General features: G+C 46.5%; 4 protein-coding genes across 4 annotated transcripts; 1 reads left to right on the forward strand and 3 right to left on the reverse strand.

Annotated features, from left to right (window-relative positions):
* Window positions 1-98: 98 nt before the first annotated feature.
* klhl23 (kelch-like family member 23) lies at window positions 99-3,039 on the reverse strand. The gene is made up of 4 exons (XM_084479022.1): window positions 2,974-3,039; window positions 1,563-2,801; window positions 1,087-1,239; window positions 99-605 (listed from the first exon to the last, which is right to left on the reverse strand). Exons 2-4 carry the CDS (start codon window positions 2,794-2,796, stop codon window positions 292-294), a joined length of 1,701 nt encoding a protein of 566 aa, XP_084335148.1. The 5' UTR covers window positions 2,797-2,801; window positions 2,974-3,039; the 3' UTR covers window positions 99-291.
* Window positions 3,040-3,796: 757 nt separating this feature from the next.
* On the reverse strand, window positions 3,797-10,886 carry phgdh (phosphoglycerate dehydrogenase; the record flags this gene model as incomplete). Its single annotated transcript, XM_084478498.1, has 12 exons — window positions 3,797-3,970; window positions 4,522-4,744; window positions 4,875-5,002; window positions 5,379-5,514; window positions 7,262-7,414; window positions 7,718-7,866; window positions 8,287-8,419; window positions 9,330-9,428; window positions 9,607-9,661; window positions 9,790-9,855; window positions 9,961-10,112; window positions 10,749-10,886. 12 exons carry the CDS (start codon window positions 10,884-10,886, stop codon window positions 3,816-3,818), a joined length of 1,587 nt encoding a protein of 528 aa, XP_084334624.1. The 3' UTR covers window positions 3,797-3,815.
* Window positions 10,887-12,982: 2,096 nt separating this feature from the next.
* Window positions 12,983-16,340, forward strand: cfap210 (cilia and flagella associated protein 210; the record flags this gene model as incomplete). Its single annotated transcript, XM_084478439.1, has 9 exons — window positions 12,983-13,034; window positions 13,265-13,473; window positions 13,731-13,904; window positions 14,392-14,597; window positions 14,794-14,950; window positions 15,044-15,183; window positions 15,346-15,538; window positions 15,743-15,907; window positions 16,011-16,340. 9 exons carry the CDS (start codon window positions 12,983-12,985, stop codon window positions 16,338-16,340), a joined length of 1,626 nt encoding a protein of 541 aa, XP_084334565.1.
* A 332-nt stretch (window positions 16,341-16,672) lies between these two features.
* ppig (peptidylprolyl isomerase G (cyclophilin G)) lies at window positions 16,673-21,889 on the reverse strand. The gene is made up of 13 exons (XM_084478202.1): window positions 21,774-21,889; window positions 21,030-21,107; window positions 20,874-20,948; window positions 20,669-20,776; window positions 20,323-20,367; window positions 20,140-20,227; window positions 19,904-19,933; window positions 19,667-19,806; window positions 19,368-19,548; window positions 19,102-19,278; window positions 18,929-19,010; window positions 18,627-18,760; window positions 16,673-18,341 (listed from the first exon to the last, which is right to left on the reverse strand). The coding sequence occupies exons 2-13, from the start codon at window positions 21,085-21,087 to the stop codon at window positions 17,108-17,110; spliced, it is 2,352 nt and encodes a 783-aa protein (XP_084334328.1). The 5' UTR covers window positions 21,088-21,107; window positions 21,774-21,889; the 3' UTR covers window positions 16,673-17,107.
* Window positions 21,890-21,960: the final 71 nt, after the last annotated feature.

The raw sequence follows: 21,960 nt of genomic DNA on the forward strand, positions 1-21,960 counted from the left end.
GTATTCAGACATTATATCACATCTGGAGTAATATCCACATTTAAAAACGAACTTTGGCACCCAAATACAAATAGTCTAGCCTGGGAACCAGACGAATGTGCAAGCTCATGTTTTATTCACTCTGGCAGATAATACACATTTTCAAAATGATACGGCAAAGTCAGGCTACAAATAGTGCCTAGTGTTAGTGTTTGGCAAATATATTAAGTTATTTATGAAACGGTTCATATTAATGCAGCATTCATCTCATTCACGGCACAAAATAATAATAATAAAAAAACGTTATTAAAATCAACTAACACTGTGAACACAAATACATCCATGAGATCTGGCCGGCCCGGGCAGGCTCCCCACGGTCTCCCAGGCATCCAGTTGAGGGTCGTATTTCTCGATGCTCTGCAGGTAGGTCCCCTTGGAGTAGGAGTAGCCACCCGTCACGTAGATACACCCCCGTATCACCGCCGCCCCACACTCCATTCTCCTCTCCTTCATCTCCGCCATCGCCCTCCAGGTGTTGGTGTCTGGGTCGAAGCAGTCGGCCACCGCCGTCTGACCCCCCACCAGGTACATCTTGTTATTGAGGGACACAGAGCTGAGGCCGTACTCTGTGGAAACAAGACCTCGTCGTTTGTTTTGATTCACAGTCACTTACAGTGAATTTGAGACACAGTTTGGGGTCAGCTATCTCAGCCCAAAGAGGGCTACAGACTGCGAACATCGGGGTTCAAACCGATAATCTTCCGGCTGGGAGTCAGACCCCCTAACCACTGACCATGACATGGTCGCCTGTCATGGTCATGGTGACGGCGACAGCTCCCTCGGGTAAATGCTCAGTTGAATGTAAGGCAATATGGTAAAGCGCTTTGAGTAAATGTAAATGCTCGGGTAAATGTAAGGCAATATGGTGAAGCTCTTTGAGTGGCCACTGGTTAGAAAAGCGCTGTATAAATGCAGTCCATTTACAATCCTATCTTGGGCCGGATTCAATGAGATAAGAAACCTGCAATGCCGAAAACCCTGTTGCTGTTTGACTATCTAGTCATTGAGCATTACAGTATAGCGGTTGAGCATTAGTACATGCAGTACCTGGATGGGGGTTGACCGTGATGATGCTCCACTCGTTGCCATCTGCCGTGTAGACCTGGATCTGTTCGTAGGTGCAGCTCCCTCGGTTTCCATAGTGGCCCCCCGTCACGTAGATCCGCTCCCTTAACACACACGCACTAGCGTTTCCTACCCCTGGGAGAGAAGGTTCATACTGTCATTAGGCGGTATACTTTATTACTGTGAAATGTGAAATCATACACACTTTCATCCAAATAAGGGTAGGGCCCTTACATAATGCCCTTACTAACCTCACATAATGAGGATAGGCGCAGGTAGGGGTTATAACCTCTTTGGGTTTAAAGCTTTTCGAAGGCAGTCAACCACCCTGAACCCCACACCGCCCTGCCCTTCTATATGTGTTACATGTGATACATGATATGAAGACGTAGTGACTGGATTATCTTTGACTGACAATCATGCTACTGTCAATACAGCAGCTTCACTGCTTCACGAACCCTGGATCATATCGGCCACAGGGAACCACTTCCTCTTCAGGGGGTCGTAACACTCAGCCTGGTTCTCTGGAGCCCCGTTCCTGTAGCCTCCGATGGCGTACACGCAGCCGTGCAGCGCCACGGAGCAGTGGTAGTACCGGGCCGTGAGCATTGGGCAGCCCTCCGTCCACTCGTCCCCGTCACTGTCATAGACGGAGACCGAGTCCAGGGCCTCCACTGTGTGAGTCCGGTAACCCCCGGTGACGTAGACGTTGGCCCCCAGCAGAGTGACGCTGTAGCTCTCTCTGGTGTGCTCTGGCATGTCTTTACCCTGCACCCACACGTTGCCCCTCGGCTCCCAGATGTGGACCTCTGCAAGGGGGTGCCAGAAGTACCCCCCTATGGAGTACATCCTGGGAGACAGCTTCTTACCGCCCGCTGGTGTCCTCGCCCCCTTGCCTGCAGACACCAAGGTATGACTGACCATGGATTTGATGTGTTCCTTATCGTCCACCGAGCAGTGTCGGCGCATGCTCAGAGCTGACTTGAGGGCGATGTCGTTAAGGTCGAGGTCAATGGAACGCAGCAGGTCTTTGGCGTGGTCAGTGCGGTTGTCCAAGTCGTGCGTGACCCATTTCACCACGGCGAGTATCAGCACCTCGTCCTCCCACGCGTCGAGGATGTTCTTGACAGCTAGAAGGGACCTCACGTCATCAGCCTGCAACTCGAGGAACTCCTCCTGCTGCACGAGATCCTCCAACTTGCTGAGCATGAGCCGACGGGCCTCCCGCTCCAGGCTGCGACAGACGTGCAGCTGAGCGAAAGCGTGCATGCCCAGGCAGTTACCCACGTCCAGAAAACGGATGAGAAAGTTCTCGCAGGCGTGCTTCAAGGAGCTGAACTGCATGAGATCCGCCGCCTCCAGCAGACTCTGCACGTTGTTCTCCGTGATGCACACCTGGGCCGTGTAGGTGTAGTGCAACAGCACACAGAGGACCTCACACTCCACCCCGGACAGCGTGATGAGGCTGTTGGAGCGCTCTCTCATGTCAGCGGTGAACATGGCTCGGAAGTAGGAGCTGCGAGCCGACAGCACGGCCCGGTGGCAGTGGAAGACCCGGCCGGAGGAGCCCTGCAGGGAGACGTCTGTAAACAGCCCGCCGAGGTAGAACTGACTGAGGGCATCCAGCACTTCATGGGGGTGGTCGTCGTCATTGTAATCATACGTGTAAAGTTCCGTAGGTTTATCTGACATGGTCACTGAAAGATATAAAGAAAATGTATTTAAAGGCGGATACGAAAGGGTACATTATTTAGTGTCAATTAGGGAGTATACGGCTGCATTAATGTAGCATAACCTCCGCCTATATTAATTTAAGCGCAAATTATAATCGGTGCGCATAGGCCTATTAAGAATAGAAACAATCCTTACCTCACTATCGTATTTCCATGCCTCTAATAATGCGACCCGTACGTGTCTCCCTCCCTGTGCATCGACGCTCTTCTTTCACAACACCAATCTCTATTTAGCCCGGGACGGCGCACCGCTATCCTATTTTGGTATCTGCAGTTGGAGAGGCCGCCCCCCCTGCACCATATTAAGACGCGGCCGGTGCTCAATGAGGCTATCCTATCGAGGAAACATACCTGAAACATATCTGAGGGTACATATCACATCTGTAGTTTGATATCCACTTGACTCAATATGTATCCATGTGTGTATGATGCACAGCGGATGCATGTACGGTTTTACATTACTGATTGAAACGCCGGAGGACCAACGTGACCATGCGCCCCCATGACCCAAGAGAGGACACGTAGTATGACATCAATAAAAGGAAAAAAATAAATCCATCCGTTACCATGGGATTTGAACCCAATTCTGTAGGCTTTGTGAAATCCTGACAGGATTAGCGATCGGCATTCTCACAGCAGGACAAAAGCCAAGCTATAGTGCTACCATGTCGAAATAAAGACTATTTCCATACATGTTTAATATGAGGCAGGGAAAGTAACAATCACAACCCCAAATAAAAAAATAAACAGCCGGTTTGACAAGGACATTTTTTTAATCAATGTTTAGTAGCACAGACACGTGTAAGCCCTCTAGACATTAATACAACATGTAACGTTAATACATCAATATGTCAATTTGTAAACAAGTATTAGGCATCTAAAAAAAACATGTAAGCTTATTATGCTACGTTAAGCGCATACAGTCTGTGCTAACCTTCAGGCACTGTGTTGCGAGCCAGCCCCCACATCACCACGTATCTATATGGTGATCTGGGAGGCCTGCTTGGCGACAGGCTTCAAGGCCCCAAGGTCTGGGACGGGAGAGGACACCCCCGCGCAGCACCACACCTCCCCAGCCTTGGCGGTAGGCGCGCTGAATGACTCCATCTCCACTCCCGCTGTGGCCAGCAAGCCTGGAATGGTCGTCAAAAACAAGTGTGATCTTTAAACAAGGTAGTTTGATCTCAATCCGCCGCCAATAGCATTTGCCATCAAGTCATGACACAGATGCTGTTCTCCAAAGTGACGCACAGTGAATTGACGTGTCGTTAAGGAGCAGGGAGGGGTCGTTAAGGAGCAGGGAGAGGTAAGTAAAGGGTTTGCTCCGGGATGAATACAGATAGACAAGCGGGCATCAGGGTTTTGAACCCAGAGCCTTTCAGCTGGGTGTCACACACCCTGGCCACTAGGTCCAGACCCCAAAGCACTAGGGCTATACCCCAAAGCATAGGTCCATACCCCAAACCGATACGTCCAGACCCCAAACTACTACACCCAGACCCCAAATCACATTGGACCTGGAAAGTAAATTCTCAGCAGCAAACATCCAGAAGAGGAATATACCTAGTTGTGCAGCAAAACACATAAAGCAGTAACCGCTTCATGAATAAAATGAAAAAGAAGGGCCAAAAGAAAGATGTTGACAGACAGACAGACCAGTCAGAGCAGTGAGTGAGCTTCCTACCAGCCAGGGAGGGCAGGACCTGGGGCCCGGGGGAGACCAGCAGGAACAGCAGATGTCCGGCGAGGGAGATGGGCTGTCGGAACATGCTGCCACCCAGCTCCAACAGCACCGGCACGCCCCCCAAAACCGAGCCCCTGGCCTTGTAGCTGGCGCTGCCTGCCTGGATCTCCACCTCACAGACCCCGTGGCAGCTCCCCTCCGATTGGCTGTGGGTCTGGGTCACCTGCACACGAGCAGACGCACGCCTCGCGATGAGCCAATGGGTGTCGTCTAGGAGCTGTATGGCTCATCACACGATCATACAAAACCGTCATGTAATGGTTTATATTTGAATGATTTGAGGATCTCTGTACCGCAACGCCAGACTGCTTGGCCAGGGTCAGAACGTTGACCAGGTTGGCCGAACCGCCAGTAGTGGGCTTGAGAAGCCCCACCATGACGGCTGAGGTGATGTAACCAGTAGACTTCTTCAAGCAGTCACCTGGTGGAGACAACGACAAGGCTGATTATAAATCACTCCTCCAGCCAACAGCTGAATTTGATCTCTATTTGTGTCCACATAGCTCAAATCCATTGATGTAGTTTTACCACCAGAGGGAGACATAATGTAATTACAATGCCGAAAAAAGGAAAAACATCCAGGAGTTTTTTATATAATTTTATACTATGTGAAAAATGTTTTATTTGAGTTTTGAACAAAGTCACAGGCATGTGGATACAAAATTACAAATAAAACCCAACTTAGGAGAGAAATCACACAAACATCCCCACCCTGCATTACAACAGCCCCCAGAGAGTTTCTAGCTTCCCCATCCACTCGATGGATGATTCCCCCTCCCTCCGAAGAGGCTCCTCACCTTGAGTAGTGATGTGCACCTGGCTGCAGGGTTTGGAGGAGGCACAGGACTGCAGCATGGCCCCCATGGCTTCCCCAAGCTTGATCCATTGTTGAGACTCCTGGCAAAAGGTGCTTGCCAAAACCTGTGCATTTACCTACATCAGGAAGGAAAAGTACAGTAAGTGTTAGAGACACCATTTTGAGAGTGTTCTCCTCTCCCAGACACTACTACAAGGTGGGCCCCTCTGTGTGTGCTTAGCCGCCATCATCCGACACTGTGTGCCTCACACTTAGGTTCAACCCACCGCACACCACCAAGCTTTTGTTAGTCTCCTGGCACGGCCAGCTCTGCTAACGTTGCCACGGCAACCAGTCAGCGGACTGCCAAGTATATCGGTTGAAACAGTGTACCCCAGCTTAACCAAAACCCTCTCTGCCCAACAGACACGACCCACAATCCGTGATTTGTACCCCAATTCAACTACAAACCAAAAATTTTAAAATCCTGAATGGTGGATACTATAACCACTTGTTTCATTACTCATTTCAATACCATTAAAATGACCGTCACCAATTTTGGAGGGATCCAATTTCATTCCATCCATATTCTGTCCATCTTAAATACCCGCTTTACCACATCATAAATCACTAGTAAGGCAGATCTGCACAGCTTTGTTGACATTTGTTACCCAAATTTGTTAAATAATCAGGCCCACTCTTCACTATAATGAGTGGAAAATAACAAAATTACAAATGTGGCTGCTTAAAATTAGTCTTCTCTTATATCTTGGTGCAAAATTCATATTGTACATCGACAGCCCAAATATGGCTGCATCTCGGTCGCAGTGTTAATTTTGTCACCTATTTTTAATTTAGTTTTAGTCTTAGTCTTGTGCCAAATGTCCTTGTTAATTTTAGTCATATTTAGTCATTCACATATCTTTTTTTGTTAGTCAAGTTTTAGTCGACTAAAAGTCTTGTCATTTTAGTCTAGTTTTAGTCAAAAGAGAACTCAAGGTATCTTAGTCAAGTTTTAGTCAATTTTTTTTTAATTATTTCTGATAACCATTTCAGTCAAATAGTGTTCCACACATCTCAAATATTGGTTAAATGTCATAATTACCTGACAAAATACACTTGTTGAATGAATTTTGATGAATGCAACTTTGTTAAACGTGTCTGTTTTTCTGATTTAAGAGACACATGGCATTGGGAGAGTTTAAAACAATCGAAAATCAAGGAAAGTCTACTGTGTGGAAGTATTATGATTGTGCTCGCAGTTATCGCACACTTGTTGCGCTGATCGGTTGACAATTCCAAAATGCCATGGTACAAACGTAAACGTGTCATTACTAGTGTGAGAAAAAAATTTACTTTAACTGTGTCGGGCTCGGACATATATATCTTGATGCCTGTCAGGCTCGGGTCGGGCTCTGTTAAGCCCAACACACACCGCCCACACACTGCTGCGCTTCGCCGGCGGTGTGTGGCCGACTTTACTTCTCTGTCGGACGCGGGCCGGGCTCGGACAGAAAAATGCGGCCCGTTCCGCGCTCTAGCTGGCAGCAACAGCACAAACTCATTCAGAATATTTTGAAGGCGTAAGAGCTGAATATTCTATCTCATGATCAAAAAGTAGAGACGATTGTAGACGAAAATGGAGAGAGATTTTATCTTAGTTTTTATTTTATGCAAAAAATTTTCGTATTTTTTCGTCAACAAGAATGCATGTTAATTTAGTCTTAGTCAGCGTTTTTGGACATTGGTGCAGTCTCGTCATCGTCTCGTCTTAGTCATGGAAAAAAAGGTTGTTGACGAACATATTTAGTCTCGTCTCGTCTGACGAAATTAACACTGCTCGGTCGAAAAATGAAATCACTGAAATGAAACCAAAGCACTTACTGCTCCAACGAGGCCTTTGCCTTTCACCATGTCCACGATCTGCAGGGCGATGTCCTGCCCACAGCGGGCCTGGGCCTCACTGGTGCTCGCCCCCAGGTGGGGACAGCTGATCACATTGGCGTGGTCCACCAGGGCTCGGTTCTTAGGGGGTTCCTGAGAACAAACAGAACCTTGTCAGAACACTGACCTCCAGACTTCAGACACAAGATCAAAAACTAGTACCACACAAATGCAAATCACAGATATACTGGTCAAACAGGCAGGATGATCTTGGGGATTTTGGACTCCTGGCCGAAAGGCTCTGGGTTCAAACCCTGAAGACTACCTGTACGCAAGTCTACCTGTACGCAAAGATGCCCTACACCCCATGACATGCATCTTAAAACATTCACTACAGGTCTTCTATAAAAAATCCTCTGCATCATGACCGCAATAGGAACTATTGGGGGTCCTTACCTCGACGAATACGTCTAAACCGGCTCCAGCACACTGGCCGGACTCCAGCGCTCTGAGCAGAGAGTCCTCGTCGATGATCCCGCCGCGCGCACAGTTCACCACCCTCACGCCCTTCTTGCACTTGGCGAAGGAAGTGTCGTTAAGGAGGCCTAGGTAGGACACAGTTAGAACAAGAGTGAATACACAATCCAAAAAGGTAGTTGTTTTAGCTGCGGTTGCCAGGGTGAGGCCCAGGGCCGATTGGTTCTTGGCTGTGAGTCGCCCTGAACCACAGGAACGAGTTGCAGCTCATTTCAATGAGCGTTTCTCTGTATACTTTTAAATGCGTTGATATTTTCCATTGATCATCTTGATTATATTCATATTTCGCTCAGTGTTTTACCCTCCATCCATTGTGTTTCTGTTGTGCGTTGTGGTATATTAAAAAGGCATCCATTGATCTAGTTTGTGTCACACTCGAAGTTCGCACTAGCAGTTTTTCAAACAGGCTTTCGAGAACTACGAACAACCAATGATGCGTCAGCATCTCTGTGTTCAGCCCACTGTGGGCGTGGCCGGGTAAGGCTCACCTGTGGTGGATGGCATCAGGGGCGTGTGGACAGTGATGAAGTCACACTGCGGCCACAGCTCCTCCAGGGACATCTGCTCCACCCCCCAGCCTGCAGACACCTCCCGTGGGGTGATGGGGTCGTAGCCGATGGTCTGGGCACGGGGGAAAGTTTAGCAGGTGTTAAGTGCTGGATATTGTGATAGGGCAGATCCAGGATCAGGAGGCGTCAGGTGAGCTGTATGTAGTTTCCCATTTGCAAAGTCTCTAAGCAACTTTCCCACGGGTAGTTGATAGTAGTCATGATGACGGCAGCTGACTGTGATCAGAGTCAGCCAGTGTGCACATGCCCATATGCCAATATTGGCCAACACTACTATAGATAGAGATCTTTGTCTCGGCGAGCTTTAGCATAAGGCTTGCAACTACAAATGACTAGATAACCAATGTAGTATCACTGCTTTTGCAAATAAATTCAGATAATACAGAGATTGAGGTTTGTTAATATACCAATCGGGTGGTTTACCTTGATTCTTTCATTTTATCAGTCAACAACATTGCGGTGTGTGATTTGGACTTTCAATAAAGCAGCTGTTAAACAAGGTATTCGTCACTTTAATATTAACCATCAACTAACTAACCACTTGAGATCATATTCTTATCTGTAAAATGCCTGATTGAAAGTTACATGTGTGTCTTTCCAGTGGCCTCTTCATATACCAGGGCTTCTACGCTCACTGGCCCTCAGACGGAGCCAGCCTTGCTCCAGTGGCTACAGGTTCCTGTATACAACACGCTTGTTTATGGGGGTCAGAGAAAACCAGGCAGAAAAGAACCAACAGAAAGTTGGGTTTGACCCCAGCACCTTCTTGCACATCATGGGACTTTCCTATCCTAAAATCAACGTACTGTAACCTTGGCTAATCCAAACTTTATTTGACACGTCTTGCATGAGGAACATTCCGATAAATCGAATTAAATGGATGAGTGAAGCCCTGTGGTGCAGCCTACCCAGCATGCAGCACTGACACGAGGACACAGATCTGGCAGAGAGTAATTACCTACCTTCATGCCAAAGGACTGCATTCTACTGGCGACTTCTTTGCCAATTCTACCAAGTCCAACTATTCCCAGGGTTTTGCCAAAGAGCTCCGCACCCATGAACTGAAATGTTAAAAAATAGTTTTGACTGTTAGGCACACAGAAACTATCCAGATTCCATTATCAAGTGGAGTCTGTGACAGCTAGGGGAGACGGGGGGGACAATGGAATGAGTCATGCAATAGTAATTGCTTAATGCATCAACACAATTCATTGCACACCAACCAAATTCTTGGCTTACTTTTTTGCGATCCCATTTTCCAGCTTTCATTGACATTGCAGCCTGTGGGACATGTCTGCACAAGGTAGGAATCCCAAACGTTATGGAAAGTAGCAGTTTGCATGCAAGGCATTCAAGTTGTCATATCAATTTAAAGTAAATCACGCTGGTGTTCAAACATTATATCCCCTCCTCTCCTCTTACCTGGAGAGACTGGTGATCAGGATACACGTCAGCTCTGCAGCACTGATAGTATTACCACTTGGTGTGCTAGAAACATAGAAAAGTGCATTTAATTCAGACTCCAAGAAACACGTGGTTACTGAACTGGCCATTTGGAAAGAAATGGTCGTCTACCATGCATGCCAGACTTACTTCATGACAATAACCCCATGTTTAGTAGCAGCTTCCACATCCACATTGTCTACACCAGTTCCAGCTCGGCCGATAATTTTCAGATTGCTGGCAGCATTGATGATGTCGGCCGTCACCTTTGTTGAAGACCTAACCACAAGTCCATCGTAGTTCTAGGAGATAACAACGATTCTTTAGTCGAGAGTGCAGTGCAAGTTCGCTACAGACAACTTTCAGCCAAACCTGTTTGTTGCAGTGACATCACATCTGAATAGGGGTTATGTAACAATTCATTTCCCCCCCGACTCCAGCATTGTAATAAATAAAAGGGCATATTTAGTGAGAATGATTGTTATAGTGCATGAACCGACAAGGCTTCTCAGAGAATGCATGAAATGTGCGACTGCGGTGTATTTTTAAGGGCTTAAGTCGAACATGTGGCACAGCAGGATGGTTATCCCAGCAAGCCGAGGATGCAGTTGCATCATATTTGGAATGGGCGGTACTAACTATCCTCAGGTTAGATGTTAAAAGGCAAATATGTGTCAAAGTTGAACGACATGCAACACCGAATACTGTATATCCATGGTGAGAAAGCTGTGAAACAAAAGCGATTGAATATTTGTGCACCGTACAGTTTCCACAAACAGCAATGATTGCAAGTATTCCCCATAATAATAATTTAAGTCATGCTAAGAAGCAAGATAAGATAAGATAACACGCAATTATATACGGCAGGGGTATCATGCAGCTCAGCTATACGGCTGAGAAGAGAAATGTTATCCATGGAGATACAACCACAACGTTACCTTGATCTCAGAGATCAAATCCTCCTTGGTCAAATTCAGTTTCTCCGTAACTTGGATTCCATTTTCTTCCAGAACCTTTTTGCAGCAGGGATCCACGCTTTCGCTGATTAAAATGCTTTTAATCACTATTGGAGCCATTTTGCAGGATTTTTTGAGGGATTTCGAGGCAGGATAACTTCTGTGCGTGACGCCGCGGGAAAGTGATGGGCTAAGTGGCAGCCAGTACTACTCTGATGGATTTGAATGGCCGGAGCTGGCAGACAGGACCGCCCCTTTCGTATAAACCCTCCCCTTTCTGCAACTTCCAATCTCAAATTAATCAAAAACCAGACTGGAAAATATAGATATTAAAACAAGACAAAATATAAATTTTATTCCATCAAGTAGGACTAATGTGCAAAGCTGTAAACAGTTAATTGAATCATCAAAAAATATAAATACAGTCAAAGCGGTTGGTCATCCTGAGTCATTTATGTTCATGATTTATGTTCATGTTCATGAGACTGCATGCACATTTCTGAAGTGGTAAATCTGACCTCCGTCCTAGCAGGTCTGCAGAGAGCACCTCAATTATGAATGTCAGCAGAAGGTGTGAGGAAAACAATTTGAAAGAGAAAGCAATTCAATTGAACGGATACATTAACCCATGATTTAAGCCATGATATAAACCGAACCTAGGCTAAGATTGATCAGGATGGTTTGAGGCGAGAAATTAATAACTACGAGGACCCTTCCACATGGCCAGGCCCGGGGTGGCCAGGCATCGGGACGTTCGGGAGGTTTCCCGTTGGGCCGGTCCACTTTCAAATGTATTTTGGGCCGCTTGGGTGAAAGAAAAATCGCAGTAGGTATATATAATATGGATTATACAATGTACGGTAGTTCACCCCTCCCAATTATTTGAGTTGGTTTGGTCCACAGTGCGTCTTTTCTTGAGCGGTAACAGAAGAGAATCAGCGAACAGAAGCGACAAGTGTCGTTGATTGTGGAGGGCAGGAAAAGCCAAGGAGGAGCCGAAAAATCCAGATAAAAAAAAAAGAAGGGCACTGGAGGAAGATGCTACCCCGCCAAATGTGCCAAAATAAACGACCTGTTTAGAGGGCATACACAAGTTGCAGCCGGTACTAGAGAGAGGTGGATCTAATGATTAATTTGCAACATAAATCATTTTGCTATTTGTGCTATGTTTGCAATGCCAACTTGAGCGTAAAAGCTTAAACCAATTCATCATTATTCTAGTTTATTTTGTTAAGCCATATGACGAATCACAAATATAATTTGTGAAAATTAAATGAATTAAATTTTATGTAAACTCCAGCATGATCTGTGTAAGTTAGCCCAAGCAATAAAGTCACCTCTTCTTTTTTTGTAGCTTTAGAATAGATAAGCCAGTCAGATGCTAAAGAGGCTGGACAACATTTAATGTAAAATATAAAAGACAGAACAAACATGATAGATAGTCAATTATATAAAATATTTGGTAGCCTCAGAGCAGCAGTTCAGCCGGTCTGATGCTGCTGGTGAACCCAATGCATGAAGAAGACAGGACCGAGGGGACAGGTTAGAGAGGACTTATATGTTTAATTAATTATATATATATATATCATGTATCATATATGTAACATATATATGTTGCACAGCTAACCTATTTACGTTGATGTTCTTAACGCAATCCTGAATTCAGAGTGACCCTTTCTCAGGCGTTCTCATCACGAGAGATCCCTGGAACGGGATGCTCCAAATTAGCGATAATGGAGAAAGAGAGGGCGGGACTTTCAGCAACATGGGTTTAGCGGCGAGTGAGATGTACTTCCGATAGAGGGATATGCGTTTCCGTTTTGTTTTGGAAATTATTAATCGGTTTATTTGTCAAAACCCTATACTTTCACTCTTTGTCGTTATTGTTGCGCTTCTTGTCCTGGTCGTATTCTCACTCAGGGCGGAGGCTGTAAACTGGCGTACACAGCTCATAGGCACTAAGAGAACGGAACTGGCGTTGGGGATAACGCTACACTTCAGGACCTTCTCTCACCCTACACGCTGAGACTGGGTGCATCCTTGATTGGTTTACGCGTTGCTTGGCTACGGTATAACAAATGCCATGAATGCCATGTAAACTTACAGGAACGGTGACCTGAGTTTTTAGGACATGGTTTAACCATTTCAATAACAAACATAATTGTGTTTTCTGTCTGGTTTATTTGGTTTCAGGAGATTGTTAGGGGTAAATAAACATGGCAGATTCCATGGTTCAATATGGGCGAAGAAGAGGATCAAGTACGATGGGTAACAGCATTAAATGTGTTTATTTAAAGCTTGACATATCAGTATGGTTTAAACAGTAGCCTGGTATGCTAGTTAGTATCATACTGTTTTCAAATATTGGACATGATAAGGAATAATCTAAATCCAATATTAGAGTTATTAATGCCCTGTTAAAGGCCATCTGTATGTGTATTAAACATGCATGTCCCAACTGACTACTTTACATTTCATTTCTGTAATTGTTCTTCCAGTGTCTTCAGGTAGGGACTGCCACGGGACTATACCACCAGTAGATCTGAGACAGGTTACTGTGCTGCCCAGAGCGGAATATTTGAGAATCCAAGAATCCTTAAATCACCAAAGTAATCACAAGAAAAGGATTGAAGAAGCAGCACAACAAAGAGAAGCAATGCATCTGCAGTCCAAGGAAGTGGTGAAGTTCTGGTCCAATACCATTGTGGTGAGTAAATAACAGCCAGTACTGAAGGCTAAAAGGATAACGTATACTTATATCTCTGACCCAAGCTAATGCAGCGAAATGCAGCATTACATGTACACTCATGTAATTTAGCAGATACTATTAAATTTTTCCAAACTAGACTTACAGATGGGGGCGGAACTTCAAACATTGCAGTACATTTCATTACCAACTTTCTAAAAATACAAATCTAAAAACAAAGCATTGGCTCCAGAGTAACACACTGTGTCTAACGACAGGGACAACGGCAAAAGAAGATGGAGGCCAAGAAGATCCGAGAGGAGCTGGAAGAGGAGCAGCGCAAGGTCATGGACATGGAGGAGGCCAGGTACCAGGAACAGTTGAGGAAGGAGGCCATCGGAAGAGCCAAGGCTCAGCAGTACTACCAGACCCAACGGGTCAAGGGCTTCCATGTGAGTGTTACTTCAGCGATGGGTTTGCTCGCCATTTAACATATAATATACTGGGCTGGCATTGGTGCGGGAGGTAGTGCAGGTTGCCTGGTGACCCAAAGGTTGCCGGTTCGATCCCCGGTTCCTCTTAGTTATGTGGCGGGTGCTCCTGAGCTCCTAACCCTGACTGCCTCCTGACCAGCTGGCTGTTGCCTTTTACCGCCTATGAATGGGTGAGCATTATGTAAATGCAGTCCATCTATCTTCAAAGATTTAAATCTCTCTTAAGTAGATACTGATATTTTTCTTACAGTGAATGAGAGATACATATCATTAAAGGAGCATTGTAGGTACTGGGCATCTTGCTCCATGATGCCTACAGGTAGGATGGTCGGTGACGTTGGTGATCCAACCCGTAGCGGTGAGCCGGGAATGGAACATCACTACGTTATCCCGCCCTAACCGGTTCTTGCCCCTTGCATGATTTGACATGAATGTCCTTCTGCAGAGTGCTCTCCTACTGACCGAGGTGTTGAAGGAGAGAGAGGCACAGCTCGAGCTGAAGCGCAGAATCAAGAGTTCCTCCAAAGATCGGGACCGGGAGGTCCTCGACAAGATAAGGTCCATGGAGGACAAGGCCTTGGAACGAGAGCAGCAGAAAGCCATTCAGAAGAAGCTCGACACCCAGGCTGTGGCAGAGGACCTGAAAACACAGTGAGCACAGTAGAGGAACCGGATTCCACTACAGTACAGTGATGTTCTTGAGAGTTGCGAGTCAGGTCTCATCTGAATTATGCATTTACTCATCTCAGAGAGTTCTCAACTACTGATTTTGTATACAGTTGTATTTAGGTTCGATTTTTTTTGCTGGCTATGGGCATGGTGATAACATGCACTACCTCTTCCTCAGGATGAGGAACGTCGAGTTGGCCAGAGCTCGGGAGAAGCTGGAGAACGTGAAGGAGGGAGAGGAGATCCAACGCCTTCGTGAACTGCATCTGTTGGAGCAGAGTGCGGCGAGACAAAGACAAGTGGAGCAGAAGAAGAGCACCATGCAGGCTCACCTGGTAGGGAAGGCCCCCTTTTGAGTTTTTTAAATTATATACTTCACCGATACAAACCGCTCTGTGGCGCTTCCCTGGCGTTGTGTCGCACCAAAGGAGCACATCTCTAACCGAGACGTAGTGAGAGGCATCGATGAACGGAAGCAGGTGCTGGAAGAGGAACAGAGGAAGCTTTTTCTCGCCACCAAGCAGAAGATGGGGAAGTTAAGGAAGGAGAAAGAGGCAGAGTTGTTCAGGTAAAGCCCCTGGTCAAAAAGGTATGTCTATATTATCGGGTCACTCAGAAGTGAAGTCGCTTGGATCAGCCATTCCAGTAGTGGACAGTGGTTATGTTTTTTCTGTGACCACACCCTAAATAAAAGAGCAGATTTAGTCATGCATGTGCTTGTATTCTTCAGAGAGGCCCAGATGCTCAGGGACAGGATTCGGAACCAACTGACTGCCACTCAGCAGGAGAAGACAGACAATGAGGAGGAGGCCATCGCCAAGGCTGTTGGCGAACAGGAAGCCAGAGAGGCCCTGAGACGCAGAGCTGAGGAGGAGAGGAAGGCAGCGATGCAGAAGGCCATCTCCGAACACAGGGAGACCCTGGTGAGACCCCCAGTGAATCCAGCAGGCTGAGGGCCAAGCTTATGGGGAACACATATAAGGAAAACCGAGATTCATGATTCTTAAAATATATCCGTGGATGATGAAATACAACTACTATTAAGGAAATATTGTTGTGATTCAACGGCAGCCATTTGGTAAGAGACAACAAATGTTTGCCTGTAACTCCCTTTTGTGTTTCATCAGCGGCTGGAACAAGAGCAGAAGGAGATGACTGCACGTCAAACCGCCCTGGAAGTGCAGCAGGCCAAAGAGGAGACCGACAGAATCTTCCTGGAGAAGCAACAGCAGAAGGCCCAAAAAGCCAAGGAGGAGGGGAGATCTTTACAAGATCACTATGTCCAGCAAATGGTGAGCTTCCATTCCTCCAGGGGGAAAATGCCAACTTCTGGTGTATTCAAATTTCCATGCCTTGTCTTTTGACTTTGCATCTAATCCCCCCGTTTGTGTGTAGGTGGAGAAACGGGTCAGACACAAGCAACTGAAAATAGAGCAACAGGAGTCTTTAGTGAAGAACACAGAACTCATCGTCACAGAGGGGCAGCAGTTCCAGCAGTACGCGTCGCAGGTGATCCGTGCCGCGGCGGTGGGCCAGCGGAACCTCCTCCCGCTCCACAAGGCCGTCAGAGAGGGCCTTGGCGGCATGCAGCCGAGCTACCTCGTTCAAGACAACAGCGGCGTGGAGATGCCGCGATACGTGTGTGGTACGACCCAGGACATCAAGGAGCTCAACGAGACGGTGGACATCGAGGGAGCGAGGAAGCGGCTTGGCTTCACGTGGTGATGGGCCCGTCATAGTGTGCCTCATACCCGTTACCGGGAGTTTTGGGTGGGAAACAATGATCTGGATTAGTTTTGTCTGCTTTGTACAAGTACAAGAATCAAATAGTTTCTTGATTCATGTACAAAGTGGTTGGCTTGGTTAAATTACAGCTTCCTCAGTTATATGTATTGAAGTTAATAACTAACTTGAAATTGGGTTGACCTGCCCCAACTAAAGATTTTATCTGAGAAAAGCCAATAGTAGTTTATTTGGTACTGAGAAATAGGTTACTCATTTGATGTCAAATAAATACACAATTTACAGATTTATACAAACTTGTTTTATGTTGCATGTTATGTTGGACAGTCTCCATTTGAAGTGAAACAAGTATCTCAAACTACAAAAAAGAAAAATCAAATGTGGATGATATACATGCAAAAAGCCCAAAAACTGATTTAAAATTAAAAAGGGAAATAAAAAAAGACTTAAACTGACTCATGTTTAATTATACATCTTGGCTGGTAAAAGCAAAACACGATGTTCCTTAACCTCTAAACAGATTATTTATATACTTTTTAAAAATACAGTAAAAAAAGTACTAGGGGAGGGGGTTCACAAAGAGGGGTTTTCCGCTGCAGTAGAGTAGTTTAAACTCATTTTGGAATTTGAAAAAACGAAAACTAAAACAGACCCAATGATTTCCCAGAGTGACCAAAAGTGGTCTGGCGCTGACCGACTTCTATGAGTATCAAACATCACGCATACACAAAGGGGACTCGATCACAGGCCTAATCGCTGTCGTCGTTACTCGACCCGGAGCTGTCCTTCTTGTTGCGGGTTCCTTCTCGTCCTCTGTTGCTGCGGTTCCTCGCAGGGCTTCTGGCCGGCTCTTTGGCTTTAGAAGGAGACTCCCTCTGGGGGCTCTTCTTCTTGCTCTCGGGGCTCTTTCGACCCTTGGTCTTGTCTTCCTGGTCGCTGTCGGAACTGCTGCTGCTGCTGCTTCGTTGCCGGCCCCTGGACCCCCTTCTCGGGGCCGGCCCGCTCTCCTTATCCCTCCTGCGCGTCTGCCGGTCGTTGCTTCTGCTCCGGGATCGCCGGCCGCCCCTGTGAGAGTCTCTGGCCTTGGCCCGGTCTGGGCTCCTGGTCCGGTCCCGGTTCCTGGATGACCCTCGCCGCTTGTCATCCCGGTAGCGCTGCTGGCGTCTTTCCTGGCTCCTCCTGCTCCCCTCGCTGGGCCTCTCCCTGTCCCTTCTCTCACCCTTGTCCCTCGAGGACGCCCTCTTAGCTCCGCGGTCCCCCCTGTCCCGGCTCCTGCTGTGGGACTTGTGGCCCTCTTTACCGTGAGTCCTGTCCTTGCTTTGGGACTCGGCCCTCTCCTTGTACCGCTTGTCCCCGTTTCGGCCCTTGGTGTCTTCCTGCGGCTTCTCACCGTTCCTTCCCTTCAGGTCATCTTTCTGCTTCTTCTCGGACTCTGCTCGCTTGCTCCTCTCCTTGCTGTGGTCGGATTCCGTTTCCTTGTCCTTGGTCACGGCCGCGTCTTTGCTCCGGGAGCGGCCTCGGCGCTCGTCTGCTTTAGGCTTGTGGTCCCGCTCCTTCTCTTTGCTTTTTGACCGTCTCCTCTTGTCCCCGCTCTTGCGCAGCTCGTCTCCACTCTTGTCAGCGCTCTTGTCCCTGCCCTTGTGTCCGCTCTTGTCTCCACCTTTGTCCCCACCCTTCTCTACGCTCTTTTCCCCACCCTTCTCTACGCTCTTGTCCCCACCCTTCTCTACGCTCTTGTCCCCACCCTTCTCTACGCTCTTGTCCCCACCCTTCTCTACGCTCTTGCTGCGGCTTCGTGAGCCTCCCCTTTTCTTGGCCTTGTGTCTGCTGTGTTTGTCTTCGTCCCTCTTCTCCTTGTCCTTGCTGCGGGACCGATGGGAGCGACCACGCTTCTCCTTTTCCGCCGGTTTGTCGTCCGAGTCCTTTTTCTCTGCACGGGATGCTTTAGCAGCCTCCTCCTTCGCTGCCTCCTCCATGTCACCTCTGTGAAACCATGTTACAAAGGTGGGCAGTTTTAATCAAATGTATTCACCCAAGCCAGTTTACACAGTGAGTAGATCACTTTCAAATGGTCAAAATGTGTTGCACATACATGGCTGACGAACCCAACCAAATCAAGTTGTAGCTAGTATTCGAGAATATAATTCCACATACTAAAGAAATGTATGAATTTAATTTTACAGATTGAGCCAAAGATGGCAGATAAGAGTATCACATGTATAAGCCTTTGAATTATTCATCTTTTTTTTTTCGAAAAGCATCTCTTACTTGTCTCCTTTAATCCAGCGCTCTCCACTCATTGCTCTCATCCTTTGCCGCTGCATTTCCTGCCGCCAGTGGGGCGGCGTTTCGCTACGGCGGAAACGATCTCGTGATCTTGAACGGGAGGGAGTGCGATAGCGCTGGTGGAGAAGGAGAAGGACATAGACTGCCGGGTTACGGTCATCATCCAGGAAAGCGGCTTAGTATAGTATACACATTAGTATATTTTACTAATGTGTCATTAGGGTAATGTGTTATTTGCTGAAAACAAAATTTGGGTAAAATTTCCCTAACTAGCATGCACTTACCCGTGGGCCTCTTCCTTTAATCTTCCTGCCGGACCGGGTCGTCACTAGTCCTCTGTGATATGCAGACTGGGAATTAAACGGCCTGCCCATGAAAAGGGGAACATTCAAACATTAAGACATGTGAAGATCATCAGCTCCAGATATAGTCTTGATTGCCGTAGTCTTTGACCGACCTTTCCCTCGGCCTCTCCTCGCGCTGCCTGGTATTCTGTCCAGCGTCATCGTTCTGGGCCGACTGAGGACTTTTGCGCATGAGGAATCTGTTCTGAGGGACCTCTGGGATCTCTTCGGGTCGGACCGAGGATAACTGCAGGTCTTGGTCTTTTTCGTCCACACTTCTAGCCTCGGACCTAGACGCAAAACATTGGGAGTACACGTTTAAACACGAGCATGCTTCCCCTACACAGACAGTGACGAACTAGGCGGTTTAACCAAGTACCTCTCTTTCTTCATCTTCTTTTGCTTCTTCTTCTGCTTTTTCACCTTCTTCTTCCGCCTCTTGGACTCTTTTTCGGACTCCTCCGACTCGGAGGACGGCTCTGAGGAGCTGTCTGAGGAGCTGGAGCTGTCGCTGGCTCCAGACGAGGCCTTCTCCTTCTTCTTCTTCTCGCCTGGCTTCACTGAAAAGAGAAGACATCAAGAGCATCGCTTTAGGAAAGAAAAAAAAACGTTGCAAAGGCAGAAGCACATACTCTTTAAAACGGGTGTGAGATGTGGATTCTGAAAGTGTGCTCCGACCTCTTGTCTTAGGGATGAGCTCTCCGCAGTTCATAACCTTGACTTCAGAATATGGTTTACTGCTGGCGTCTGTCTTCTGCCTCTCCATGGTTTGAATGACCTCTTGGCCAGAAATCACTTGTCCAAAAACCACATGGACTCTGAAATGGCAGAGTTGTTTTCAGTAAACAGTCAAACTAATTTCATTTGCAATAAAAACAAAAACAAGGTTTCCTATATCAAATATGAAGCACTTACCCATCCAGATGTGGTGATGGTTTGGTTGTTCTGTAGATTAAACACAAATGTTATTTGTAAATGAAGACGCTTGAATAATGACAGTCGTGTATTGTACAGTTAAAAAAACCCATCCATATCGATAATTCTATACCACAACCATCATGAACATATCATTAAACTGCAGCGTTGCGCAGCCCAGAACATTGAAATAAAATAAATTTTAAAAAAGCAAGTCAAGCCAAGTAGATGCTTACATAAAGAACTGAGATCCGTTTGTGTCCTTGCCCCTGTTTGCCATGGAAAGCAGGTATTCCTTATTGTGTTTCATTGTAAAGCTCTCATCTAAAAACAGGAAATAAAAATAAAAAACACCATTAGAGGATGAATGGGGATTTTACATTGAATAATAGTTCAGCTGAAAGGCTTGCCGTCTTTACCTTCGAAGAAGCCACCATAGATGGATTCACCCCCTCTTCCATTCCCTGTATTGGAATATGGAATGCAGTGATAAAAAAAAAGGAGAATTCATACAAATTGCACATTCATAATTACAAGACTAGATCAGACTATACATTTAAATTGTAATTTGTTTACTTGCATTTCAAACTCCCAGCCAGATGTCACACCTTATACCACCCACAGAAGTATACACACACACACACACACACACACACACACACACACACACACACACACACACACACACACACACACACACACACACACACACACACACACACACACACACACACACACACACACACACACACACCATGATCCTACCTTCACTGAAGTCCCCCCCCTGGATCATGAAGTCCTTCACGATTCGGTGGAACACGCATCCTTTGTAATGAAGAGGTTTCTGAGTTCCTTTGCCGATGCCTTTCTCACCTAATAGAAACACAAGTATGGCAAGACTTACATATGACACGCATCACTCAAAAAGACATGACAGCCTGGTGAAATGTGTATGTTCATCATGTAGTACCTGTACAAAGACACCTGAAGTTTTCAGTTGTCTTCGGGCAAACCTCTGAGAACAACTCCACCACAATTCGACCAACTGTGTAAAAAATATATCGTTAGGTTGTATAAATAATGACCGTGAATAAATAAGTAACCAGATATATATTAGAGGTCTCACCATTAACGTTGCTGATGCCAACGTCGAAGAAGCACCGAGGACGCACCTTAATGCCCATGATTACTGACAAAAACCTGCCTGGAACAAAATCAATAGATGTGATAAGGGGGTTATGTGGCGCCAGACCCATCCACACACAGTTTATAAAGTAACCAAAACATTACATGTGATCAGGTGGTTATGTGGCGCAATCCCATCCATACAGAGTTCATAAAGTTACCGAATCAATTGATGTGATCAGGTGGGTAAATGGCGCTAGACCCATCCATAACGTGACACAGAGTTTATAAAGTAACCCAAACAACACTGAGAGGCCCAACTTAGCCAGGTTCATTACAGGATATGGACTTGAATCGCTTCGTCTTGGACCAAGAAGGTTAAAAGGCCAAGACTGTGTTCATCGTTAAGCATAACAAATCAAGGAATGAATGAATGAATGACCCCGGGTTGAATGAGCGTGAATGCAGCGATTTCGAAAGTAAACCATACCAGGGCAGGTGTAATTGCAAAACGTTAATAAATCGCCTATAAAAAGATATAACCACATGATATGTGATAAAGCACTGGTCGGTATCCCATGCAGCGGACAGGCACCGCTCGGGGGTTCGGATCCTTCTGGGCCTAACTCAACGTTACCGTGCCCATGAGCACTGGGGCAGAGAGTACGGACACAACGGGTTCACCCACGTGGTAAACACACATCTGCTCGGACATGCACTGATACCGATCTAATTATCGTATTACCTTAGTGTGTGGACCAATGATGCTGTTCCCAAGAATAATCGATCATCTAATAACGAAATCCAAGTCCCATTCAGTGTCACACAGTATTTTCTAAAGATGGCGCGAGGAGAACGTCAATGTACTTCAGGATCCGCGCTCGAGGAGCGCTTAATATGGTTCAGCTGACCGCCCGGTGCTAGGCAACCCC

This window comes from Micromesistius poutassou (genome assembly GCF_964030765.1).
Source record: "Micromesistius poutassou genome assembly, chromosome: 14".
Taxonomy (NCBI): domain Eukaryota; kingdom Metazoa; phylum Chordata; class Actinopteri; order Gadiformes; family Gadidae; genus Micromesistius; species Micromesistius poutassou.